The sequence below is a fragment of the Barbatula barbatula genome (genome assembly GCF_947034865.1).
Source record: "Barbatula barbatula genome assembly, chromosome: 14".
NCBI lineage: Eukaryota > Metazoa > Chordata > Actinopteri > Cypriniformes > Nemacheilidae > Barbatula > Barbatula barbatula.
Window position 1 is genome coordinate 10,004,234 of NC_136777.1, and position 12,635 is coordinate 10,016,868.

A 12,635-nucleotide genomic window follows, 5' to 3' on the forward strand; every position below is an offset into this window, starting at 1 on the left:
TGTAGTTATGTGAGATCTTTCCTCGCTAAAGCCGCCCCCCCCCGCTGCTCCTTCCTGCTCTTTGGCTGAATATGAAGTGTTGCTTGATGGGCTTTTCCCCTCTGACAGTGTCACAAGAGGAGTGACAGATCAGAGAGAGGGCTGACCCTCCTCCCAGAGGAAGTGCTGGGAGCCAGGGGTGGCACATTCAGAGCCCCAAGGCCACTCTGTGCTAATGGAACATGATAAGCTTTTCATGAATCATTGGGCGAAGCTGCTTTTGTGCCCCAATGTCTCTTAAGGCTTGGTACATTGGTGCCGTCATTGCCATTCTCGGAATTCATGTGAACACGGATTGAATTTACATGGTATTTTTAGTGACGGTGTCACAGATTTTCTTGGAATTTCATCGGCAACCACACCTAAGGTTGCGTTCTATAGCTTTTCTGTCTGGTATGGTCTTGGCTGTAGTCCTTGCCTATAACAAGCAATAAAATGGTGTAAACATTTATAGGTTATGTTTTGTACCATAATTATAAGCCTGTAAGCAACCACCCAGAGTACACTACAAATGGCACAGGAAACCACTCACAGATTTTGCCTACTTAACTATGCAAAATTTCAGAGTGGTTTTTAGCAAGTTGTTAGTCTTATTCTGATATTTGTGTAATAAGGAAATTCATACAGGTTTGAAATGACAAGAGGGTGAGTAAATGATGACAGAATATTCTTTTTTTTGGTGAAATATAACTTTAATTCGAACGTATGAAGGATATATAAAAAATGTTTTATGCATGTTGGGCTTCACAAAGAATCGACACACGACACATGAGCAAAGCTTACTAAATAAATTCTTTATTATTTTGGGATTCATAATTTTATCCAACCTGACGGTTGTTAAAGCACAAATTGTGCAAATATGATCTCCGGACATCACTCTTGGCCACTCCTGTATGTATATATATATATATATATGAGTCTGTGGTGTAATATTATGCATTAACACTCAAGTTCATTTGAAATTCAAAGAATCTGCCAGCAATTTTATAAATCGACGTGCAATTTTCACCAACAGGGTCCAATCGGGCCACAGAAGAATCAACTTCCCTTGTAACAGCTGCCCTGGATGATACATAAAGTTTAATTTCAGAGTTAAATAGAGTTTAATACCAGTATAACTAGATAGGTTTTTTGTGACCCCTCATCTTCACCTCTTATATGAGCACATGTGAGTTTCCTATCTCTTAGCAGAGATCATTCTCAAACATGAACGTCAAGGGAAGCTCAGACAAAAACACAAGCGTGCGCGTCTGCGCAAGGTCTGTTTATCCTGCTTGTGTATTCAGTGCAGAGGCCACGGGAGGTCGTGTCCTTCAGTGACTCACATTATTTGCATGCTGTTAAAATCTGTTGCATACACCGGTCTGTGCTGAATGCTTTCCTCTGTAATAATGTCCAGACACAAGGCAGGTCGATTGTTTTCTTTGTGTGGGTCTCGTGTATGTGTGTGTGCGTGTCTCTACGTGCTGAGAGATTCGTGCAGAAGTACAGTACACTCACACATTCTCAGAAGGCTCACTGCCCTGCGGCATAAGTCCTCCATTTCCTGTTTACAGTGTCTGAGGTTTCCTGTTCTCAAAGCATCTCCACTGGGTGATATTGTGATCTTGCCATTTTTTTCCCCGGACAAAGGCTGTCAAAAATAAAACCTTTCATCAAAACTTCCACCTCATTGTGTACTGTTTATGTTATTATAAAAAAGAAATCTTTGATGTTCTTTGTATGTGTGGCTAAATATTATAAATTAGCCATGTTTAATGTTAAATAAGGTGGGATTTAAATTTTTTGTTTTATTTTTTATGTGTGCATGCATAAATATTTGACTTAATTATATCTAATAATTCTACTGCCCTCTCTTGTGCATTAGGTTTGAAGAGATAGTCAAGAAATTCAAGGTTGAATACCATGCTGGAGGGGCCACTCAGAACTCCGTGAAGGTCGCTCAGGTTGGTGTTTCTCTTATGTCCTCTTTGACCCATAGGTCTTAAAATTACAAGGGCTTAATCTGACATGTTTAATACTTTGGCCTGCATGCTTTCTTACTAGAGGCCGACAGTCTGTGATCATGATTTGATAAATAGTTTCATATGGAAACCGTATTACTGCAATGTTATTATTATTTTCCATTAGGGCTTATTTGTTTATTTTTATAGTTGAGATGACTGTTCAAAATTAAACGTCATTTTACACAGTACTCTAGAATACTTGATTCTGATTGGTATAGTATTTATATTATATAATATTACACATGTTACTAATTAGACATATTTATATTACGTTTATATCAGGTTATATTTTCAAGAGATTAAACCAAATTGGATGTTCGTTTGAATTTCATGTCTTGCCTTAAATGGAAACAGCTTCTCCTGGCAGAGGGTCTGCATTCATTACAGATAAGCTAATAAAATATCAATATTTAATATCCAACAATTTACTCAAGTGGGCGTGTAATAAGCTGATAATGTGCAGCCAACCGGTTGTTATTGCAAAATAAACCCCTTCAGTGTGATCACCCTGCTTAAGTTTATTCTGCTATTGCAACTGGTTGGTTGTATCCCTTGCGTATAGTGTTAATGCACATAATTTCCTTGTATGTCAACTGTTATCTTATTTAAGTGTTTAAGCTTACAGGTCTGTATTTGATATATACAGAGATCACAACAGCGAGATTTAAAGATACATTTTCCAAATTTATAGCCCAAAAGAGAGGCAGACTTTTTTTCCGCCCTTCACTTTTGCAGGCCTGGTCTGAAACAATTGTCTCCTTTGACCAATTCTAAATATGAATTTTCCATTCTTAGAGTTCCTAGTTTTCTCAGGACGCCAGGCTTCACAAGTGGGAAATTTATTTGTGTGATGTTGTTTAAGGGTAACAATAGAAGAGATGTTCTTTCGTCCCTGATGGTCCAGTCGGGTGCTGTCACAGCAGAGAAATCTGTTCAAACGGCCCTGTTACCCTCAGGGCTCAACTACAGATTGATTTTTGTGACGCAAATGACCTGAATTCAGCACCGCTGTCTTCTGGTTCTTGTGTACTTTAGTAGGTGGTTGAGGACATTGATGCTTTTAAGACCTCGGGAATGGGAGTTATTTTGATATAAATCATCTGAAAAGACGTGTGGAATTTTCCGATTATCTCCAGATGATGCACGGCATCCAAATCTGCCGATGCATTAGGCCGCGAAGCCTTTTATGCGCACGGCATCTATCACTGTGAAATACAGACCTCTGTGTGTGATGAGGTAAGACTGTGGATAATCATTTGGGTATCTGCCAGCGAAAGCAAATGTAATTTCATTACTTTACCGTCTGACTGCCATTACCGTTGTCTGCTGCATTTGTTATGACCCGAACGCAGCCTGAAAGGACGTACAGAAATGAGTCTTCATTTAGGTCCTTTTCTCTGGCCGCTTCCCAACATTTATTTGCTTAACGGGATTTGTTGCAACCGTCCTTGCGAGGATGTCAGCCCCCTCTGCCAGCTCTTCACCTGCTGCCGCTGATAAACGAGTCGGGGAGGTAAAAGTTGTGCCCATTTTGAAGCAGAGCTTGTTACAAGGCTGCCAGTGATGTGTGGGTTGTTAAGCACCGGTTTGATCAGACAGCTCTTCAAAGCCGGCCCATGCGAGAAGGGAGGCTTGATGCGGAACCAAGCCTCTGAGATTAACACATGGCAACACCTGGAACGCCAGGAGCAACGCAACCTGTGTGTCGGTGTCGCGGAAAACGAGAGCTTTCAAACGCAATGACATGGGCTGCCTTGTGATCGCACATCAAAGCGCACATGTGGAGATGAGGTGCTCCAGTCGGAAGCTGCTCTCAGCCTCAGGCGCTGCTGGGTAGACGTGGGAGGGAGCATGTTCCGCTCTCACTACCTGACCAAGATTTACCTGACCGTTTACACAAGACCAGCCATTAGAGAGGCAGGGCTATCTTGCTCTCTCTGCATCACCTTTTCTTTCTTCTCCCCTGCTCCCCATGAGACCATAAAATCAAACTGATCGACATTTTTTTCCTCTTGATTTGTTATTCCACAGCATCGGTCACTCCGGAGAAAGACACACTGAAAAACGCATGTTAAAGGAATAGTTCACAATTGAAAGTCTTTGTTGTTATTTCTTCTTTGCAGCACAGTGTCATACAATAGCTTTTGAACCTTAAATCAATGACTAGTATGGTTATTGTGTTATTGTTGTACCTTTTATTTATATGGTAGAATCAAGTAATCTATGAAGGCCTTTTCTGTATTCTTTTCTGTGTTTTTCCATTCTTTCAATGTATCTCGCAACCAAGGGCGAAGTTTGTATTTACATTATATAACATTATATTTTCCTCAAAATCTTAATGTTAAACTGCCACCGAGTTATGGTATGTTCATGTGCATACTCATAGCAAATAACGTGTTCTATTTTTAAAAACCGCTATTTACACCTCAACCGGTGTGCGACCAAAATTAGTCCCTACAACTTGTTCACCATACGATAGGCTTGTGTGACCAACCGACTGCATTTTAAACTTTTATGTACTAATAATCTTCCCCTTCAGTGAGCTGTTAACATGAGAACCACTGCGAGCGGATCACTGAGTCAGTGAGTTGAACTTGAGAACCAGAACGGTGAATGAATTGTTTGTTTGAGCTTGTTCTTTTCAATTAACCGGATGATCTGGTTTACAAATCACACAGAATACAACAAACACAGACCATACAATTTAATGAATCTGACCGATTCGTTCATGAATCAGACTTTGCTCAAGTTCAGTGAACCACTGTCAGAAGTTCTGGAATCAACAGCTCCAAAAATGTACGTTGTCTTTAATTTCTGGGTAAACTTTCTCAAAATATCTTCATGGATGTTTCACAGATGACGGAGTCATACAGTATATAGGCTTTTGAATGACCAGGTTGAATAAATGACATTTTTATTTTTAGTTGAACTATCCCTTTAATCTCAGCTTCGCTCTTCACACAGAGACTTATCGTACAGCTTCAGTACTACAGTATAACACTCAATTAAATATCACATTTTTGATCCACAGAAAACAGATTTGGAACAATTACACGAGGGTAAATAAATACTGACAGAACGTTTTTGGGTGAACTATTCCTTTTAGTCATTTCATGCGGTTACAACGTTCATTCCCCAGACTTCTAAAGGTGTAGGATGGCAATATAAATCTTTTAATGGTTTAGCGACGAGCCTCTTCGGATGGTTCTTTGATGTGTCTGAATTGGTAAATTTGTGCAGGAGACATAGCGTTATTCTGACAGACACCGCTATGCCCCACAGGACCTTCATAGATGAAGACTTTCACCTGCAAGTAACGATCTGGTATTCTCTTTATATAGCCGTGCAAAGAGAACGTTCCCAGCACCACACTACAGGCTGCCGACATCAAAGCAGGATAGAGAATCACACTCTCTTCCACTGTATATACAATGTTCCCCAAGCATTCCTCTGCACTGTGATCCAAGACCCGGCTCTATTACATGTGCGCCCCCGGTGTGGCCCCTTGAGCAAGGGTTTGAGAAGGGAAGAGGCTGACGCTTACCAACCGAGAGAGCAGTTGTTAGGTGCTGCCTCCATCGGGAGGTTAACTTAATCTTTCATAGCTCTGTAGGCCTACAGCTTGTCACTTTTATACACATGGCATGATGTGCATGGTATGATATGGCTTTAATGAGGGTGATTGTTTTATTTTTTTGAGGTTAGTCTGTAACATCATATGTATTTGTCCCATTTTAGAGATTTTATGGAAATCACAAAGAAAACGAAATAGGACGTTTGATTTCTGAATGCACATGAGGATATCTTCACTTTTGCACCCTTTCTTTTCTCAGCTTCTTGGTTTCTCCTTTTTTCCATTTGTCGCTGGCCCGTGGTGCCTTGGCAGATTCTTTTTCAAAGTGGTGAAGGGGCCCAACCTTGGACGCGAACTGGCCTGTTTTATTAGAAACACATGTGCACTCTGTAGCTGGAACTCCTTTATGAAGAAAATCACAACGCTCTCTTCAGCACACAAAGGCCTTTCCCAGTTCATATTTTTGCACGGAAACTTAAATTGGGGAAAAGTTGGTGCCTATAACCAGACATCAGGCTAGAAGACAAAACGTTCCATGACCTCATGTTTGACTTCACTCTTGGTTTTTTGTTTTCTTTTGAAAAGGAAAAAACCCCTGTCCATTTTTCGTTTATATAGTTTGTGTCGTTGGTGGAAGAGGAGGAAAATGGCAAATGTTATGTATATCAAACTTGGCAGGGGGAAGAAAGGGAAATTTCGACGGAGAAGAAAGGAAAGTTTGAAAGCTCTGAAGACTCGTGAGATTAACAAGACACATACCAGGGAACGCTAAACTCTCCACGGTAAATGACCACAACATCTGTGTCCGATATTCGCAAGAGAGGGAGAATGAAAAATGCGAGTATCTCAATACCTGACTGTACATTCACATTTGCATGATGCAGATTGAGATATGTGCGAGTGTGAAATCTTCAAGAGAGCGCATGTTTAATGAAAGTCAGAGTGAGCTTGTCTTGATTAATGATTGCTAAATACCTGCAGGTACTGGAGATGATGTGCAATGCAGCGAGAAGCTGAAAAACAGCCTCATCATTAAGCATGCTCCTCCGTTTCTCGACAGGAGGTTAATTGAATGTTAACATTCAAAAGCGGCAGCTTCTCGGACAACTGGGCCGCCAAGAACAGTTTATTTCCTTCCTGAGTTGATGAAGGGTCACAGACAATTAAGCGCCCGGACAAAGAACGAAGAAACTGAGTCACCTTTGCCTCCGTCTGCACCTCTGCATTCCTGAAGAGCAGCAGAGTGGCAGGCGCTTCCGTCCTGTGCAGGAAGAGACGTGTGTATCGGGGGCCAGAACTATTATGGGTTACGCCCAAACGCTGGCGGTACACTTTAACAGGATTCTTGTTAAATCACACCTTTCGTTCCCTGTCACTTTATTCCACTTATTTACTCGAAACGATAGGGACGTGGGCCCTTGACTGGCCTGGCCTGTCTGTGATTCTGTGTCTGAGGTAATATTTCACGGCTTGTGACTCGTAGGGAACCGGAAAACTGAGTAGATCACAACAGCTTTAATCTTTAGTTTGATCAGTCTAGAGGTCTCCCAGCGGGCGCTCGGAATTCACTCCGAGCGCCCTTGTTTATCAGTGTGCTTTTGTCTTATCTCTGAACCTCATAAGATGAAAGAGAAGGTGATACACCGTTGCTACACTCTTCTCACACGCGGGTTGTTTATGTATAAATCTATACAGGACGGTTTCAATTTCTTTAGAGAAAAGGCTTTATCTTGTCTAACACTCAATACAGGTAGCGCACTTGCATACACATAAAACATACATGCGGTTCGTGCAGGATCACTGCTTATCGCTTTTTTTAAATAGATTGCCACAGGCCATGCAGTTAGGCATGCAAAACAAGTTGCGTTGTGGTGTTTCGATGGTGAAAGAGGAGGTTTTGTTGCAGCCGTGACATAGATTTAGGAGATTAGGACAGCACTTGACATGACTTTGGAGAAATGCTACAGACCACTTCGGACGACGTAAACAACGCAGGTCCAGAAGAACTTCCAGTTTGAGTTTTTCAGCAAAGAAACAAGCGTTTGAACATGACGCAACAAACAGAACATTTATGACGACATAAAAATGCTAAACGAATATCTTTAAGATTTCTTTATATATGTTAGATAGAAAATATGCAGAGGTGCTGCTAGTTCAGTGTTTACATCTTCCGAAGTGGTCTATAGTGTGTTCAACTCAGAAAGTTGGAATTTCCCTGGTGAATGCCACGTGAAGTCGGACTTCCAACTATTGTGGAATTTTGTGGAGGCATCTGGAAAGTCTGGAAAATGTGCAGCTGGTATATGATGTCACACAGACATGTACCTAGAGCACATCAATATTCAACATAGACTTATTAAGTCATTGTACTTGCCAATAATTGAATCATGTTACATAAAACAAAATGTAAAACGTCTTTAGAAAACTTCCAAAAGACAATTTGGAAAATGATCCATGTTTTTAATGAAAGTAAAACCTGATGTTTTTTGTGAAATAATTTCCATTTGTATTACCACAGCTTAACTAGAAATGGGTAGTTGACAAATAATTCACTCATGTGTCCTATGGTATTACCCAGCAAAAATTTGCATTACTATAGATAGTGATTATATTCACTAACAATGAAGATAAATCTATTTTCTAAATGCTAATAATATAAAATAATGTATTATTAACCATTTGTTTGTCATATTTTTCCACCACACCATATGACCCTGTGTCCCGAATTACATGCTATACATAAAACACTATTTACGCTTTAGCATCTGTTTCAATGGGCCGCTATACGTTGGTCGTCTGCCATATTGGAACGGTGCGAGCCATTATTTATATCTATGATTAAAATGAACGTTTGATGAATTTACACTAACCGGAAGTATAAGCCATTTACCAGACGAGAGAAAATGTTGAATGTATAACATGATGCTTGATAATGAAATTCAGTTTGTACATTTAATTATAAAAAAATCCAGTGTAGTCTACCGATAAAAACATTGAATACTTTTCTGTGGAAGTCTGCAGATTTGCCCCAAATTTTAGTGCAGAATCCTTCACAACTCCTTCCTGGTGGAACATTCTTCCTAACGCGGTCCGGTCAACCACATCTCTCACAACCTTCAGAAAACTACTTAAAACACATCTCTTCTGTGAAAACTTGACAGACAAATGAAATACCAACCCTCTCTCTTTCTCTCAACAGCTAGTGGTCTAGCTTTGGTTGAAACTAGCAACCTTGTATTAGCACCTATCATATTATTGCTCTTGTATTTGGATAAACGCGTCTGCTAAATGACTAAATGTAAATGTAGAATTAACATGAAAAGTCTGCCTTGCTTATGAGGGAAAACAACCTGAAAAAACCTATGAGAGGAAAGATGTACGTTCCTGTAATGTGGCTCTTAAAAAACGTATTTCCTCTATAGGAGCAAATGGCTCCTTAATATATTTTTTGGTCTGTAGCCCTGCTCACACAGTGTCTGATAGTCCAGCCTCTCTTCCTCTACATTATCAAAACAGCAGTCCTGCAAACAACATTTCATAATTTCGGTTGACTATTTACATCACCCGGGTACCTTTTTAACTGCACCTTTTTGGGTATTTTCAACGTAACACCACTCGCACTATATATATATATATACTATACCTTTTCAGAACAACGGTATGCAGTGCTAGCATTTGTTTATTCTCTGCGGCTTGGTTGCTATGCAACGCCTCTGTTGATCATCAAACAACTGCAGAGCTAGCGGTAGCTGTGGTGTTTTGGTTCCTCTTACGTCATTTTTGAGGCCTCCATCAAGATGTCACATAAGAATACCTGATTTTTAATGGACGGCAGCGCAAGATCCTGTATAACATAATGAACGCTTCCTTATTCTCTTCCGAGTGTAATTGTGTGACATTTATGATACACAGTATAGCATGGTGTCGTTACAAACGCAGCAGAGATGAGTCAAGCCCGGGGACGTTGTGGAAAGGTCAAAGCGAGGGGCGCACACACATAGACGCTGCGCGTATTTATAGATGCAGGCGTTCAGATGTGACAAATGGTGATGAACACAGAACTCTTAGATCCTTCCAGCACATACTGTTACGTGACATAGTGAAGGTGACGCTTCCCCCGCATTATGAATAATGATTAACTGCAGGCAACCGCCAAGAAGGGCTCAGTGGGGAGAGATATAAATAGACTCTTGTCTTTTGTTCATTTCACTATCACACTAAAGAAGGGGCTCAGACTGTAGGAGGAGGCAATGAGGCATGTGGGATATGCTAGAATAGACCTTTTCTCACTCATGCTAACAAAGCCACACCGTGCGTGAGCATTTGCATACGCACGCACACAAACAAAATAAAAACGTGTGGAGAGAAACGCGGTTGACCTTTTGTAACCGTGTGGTCTGGGCACTAATGGAAAGCATACGTTTTGTTTGTGAGAAACTGCATTTTGCATTTGTCTCACTAATGCATTACAAAGTGATGATAAACAGTATTTGTAATCTCTTCCTTGTTTTATGGACATTACTGTTGTTTGTGAGGCAAATGTAGTTTTTTAAAAACTATTTAACTTTTTATAAAAGATTATAAACAAGTGCAGTCTTCAGGGTTTAAAGGGATGGTCCACCCAAAAAGAAAAATTGAGTAATCATGAATTACCAATCCTCAAATTGTTCCAAAATTGTATACATTAATTTAAATATCTTTCACGGTGTTCAACCAAACATATATATGTTAGCAACTGAGATTTCTGGGGCACCATTGACTACCATAGATTATTGTACAATAATAAATACAAATATTTTTTTGTTCTGTTAAACACCAATATTATGATCATTTGAAGAATTTAGGAAAACAAACAGTTCTGGGGTGCCTTTGACTACCGTTTTTTTAACTACCTCAGTTGCTAACATTCTTCTAAATATCTTTCTTTGTGTACAACAGAACAAAGACATTTATACAGGCTTGGAACTTGAGTTCGAGTCATTTGTGACAGAATTTGCGTTTCCTGGGTGACCTATCCCTTTAAATTATTAAACCAAAAATATATTTGGAGAATATTATTGTTGTTATGCGGGCACCCTGGACTATTATAGTAAAAGAATATATGACTAAGTCGATGAAGATAGTGCTACCTGATACACTGCACATTTAAATGATGTGTTGAGAGAGATATTCCACAAGGAGATCTTAGTGTTCAAATGACATACTTATTAACAAAATCCAATTGGCTTTTCTTTTGAACCGGATCCTGTTTTTCCTCTACACGCTGTATGTAGTCAACGGTTTTACTAGTGGTGTGGTTGTAATTCTCACCGCTCGCCGAATTAAATTGACTGCAGCCTTTTCAGGTCTTAATTAAAGCACTCCTTCATTCAGTACTAAAACTGCGGTTCGGTCTGTGGTTACAGAATCAACTCCATATCATGCTTCTCCATATAAAATCAATGTCTCGACTAACCCGCCGATAATATGCGGGATATAGTTCACAAGCTGTGGGCTGTATGGATTTCCACACGGCTTAATTTACTCCCGTAGAGCTGGCGGTAGTTTCAGCGCACACTGTCCCTCGTAAGTATGCAGAAATGCTTGTTTGATTAACATACGTTCTCCAGGGAGGCATCGGAGCTTCATTTGTGTCACGAGCGTCTGAACAATTTGAATTTAGATCGAATGAGACACGCTGGCGCAAACCGAGTATTTACGGGACCCGGGGGTGAAATTCGAACCATCTTCTCGATTCTCGCACACACGCAAACAAACTCTGTGCACTTTTTGACCATGTTTATTTTGGGTACCATTAGTCATCGGCTTGCTTGGCCAATGGGCTAAATTGCTACAGATCTTTCTGAGAAGAAAGCTTACTGAGAGTACAGTCTGGTCCTGTCCTGGAAGATAAGACGCTTTGTAGCTGGACGTTCAGTATTCATGACACGGCATGGCACTAAACACGCCGGGCCCTGGGTCCGTCTCATAACTGGAGCACTAACAAAGCTGTTCATTTGGCATCCGCGCCGGCTCCTGATATAGAACAGGCAGCTCCCGCTTAAGTGTTTCTCTCTCGGCAAATCCTATTATCAGTCTTGTGTTTTTCCCTTCTTTCTAACTCAGGACCCGGTCCAGGAAATAAGTCATTTCCTTTTAGTTTATTTGTCCGTAACGGAGCACAACACCGGCGTTCTTTCTTGAATGTCTGAATGTCTTTAAAGACACTTATATTTTCCCTTTTAGCATCATTATGGGTAAAAAAAAACGCTTTATGTGTCAGGCCCATAATTGCACTTCTGTTCTGTGCAACTGTACCGGGAAGGAAAAATAGCACCTTCCAGATCCAGCCGAAAGCCCTTTAAGTCGTGCGAAAGATCTCGGGCAGTAGCGCAAAGGCTAGCTGGACTACATGAAAGATGATGTGGCCTTTTAAGCTTGGGTGCTTTCCCACTCAGCCTCACTTCTCTCTTCTGTTTATATTTGCTCTGCTAGGCTCTTAATGCAGTCCTGAAGAAGGCTCCAGATAAAAATCAATGACAGATGTGACCAGACGACAGAACAGCAATTACATGGAAAGTCATCTTTTAGGGTCATCTTACTTTATCCCCCAGGCGGTCTCTGTCTCGCTCTCTTTTACCTGCATGCTCATCTCAATGTGTTCTCAAACAGTTCTGATCAGAAAGAGGTGTGGGTTAGTGTCATCTCATCTTAACTTTAATGGATAGTGACATCCTATATTTACGTCATTGATTGCCAACCTTGGTCAAACAAAGAGAGAGATTTTTGTGATGGCACAGGATTTACAATCAATCCTTTAATTGGAGGACTTAAAGTGATAGTTCACCCAAAATGAAAATTCTTTCATGTACTTACCCTTTTGTCACTTCAAACTTGTAAGACTTTCTGCCTTCCGAAGATATTTTGAAGAAAGCTGGCAAACGAACAACACTGGTCCCCATTCACTTAAGTTGTTTGTACACAAAACCAATGCAAGTGAATGGGAGCCAGTTAACAACATTCTTAGAAATATATTC

At 40.4% G+C, this 12,635-nt stretch overlaps 1 protein-coding gene across 2 annotated transcripts in view; it reads left to right on the top strand.

The window, feature by feature from the left end:
- adka (adenosine kinase a) overlaps positions 1-12,635 on the top strand; it is a 128,303-nt gene that overhangs the window by 28,006 nt on the left and 87,662 nt on the right. For both annotated transcript variants that reach the window (XM_079473335.1, XM_079473336.1), the window contains exon 4: positions 1,907-1,985. In XM_079473335.1, coding sequence (XP_079329461.1) covers positions 1,907-1,985 — 79 coding nt within the window. The remainder of the gene's footprint in view (positions 1-1,906; positions 1,986-12,635) is intronic.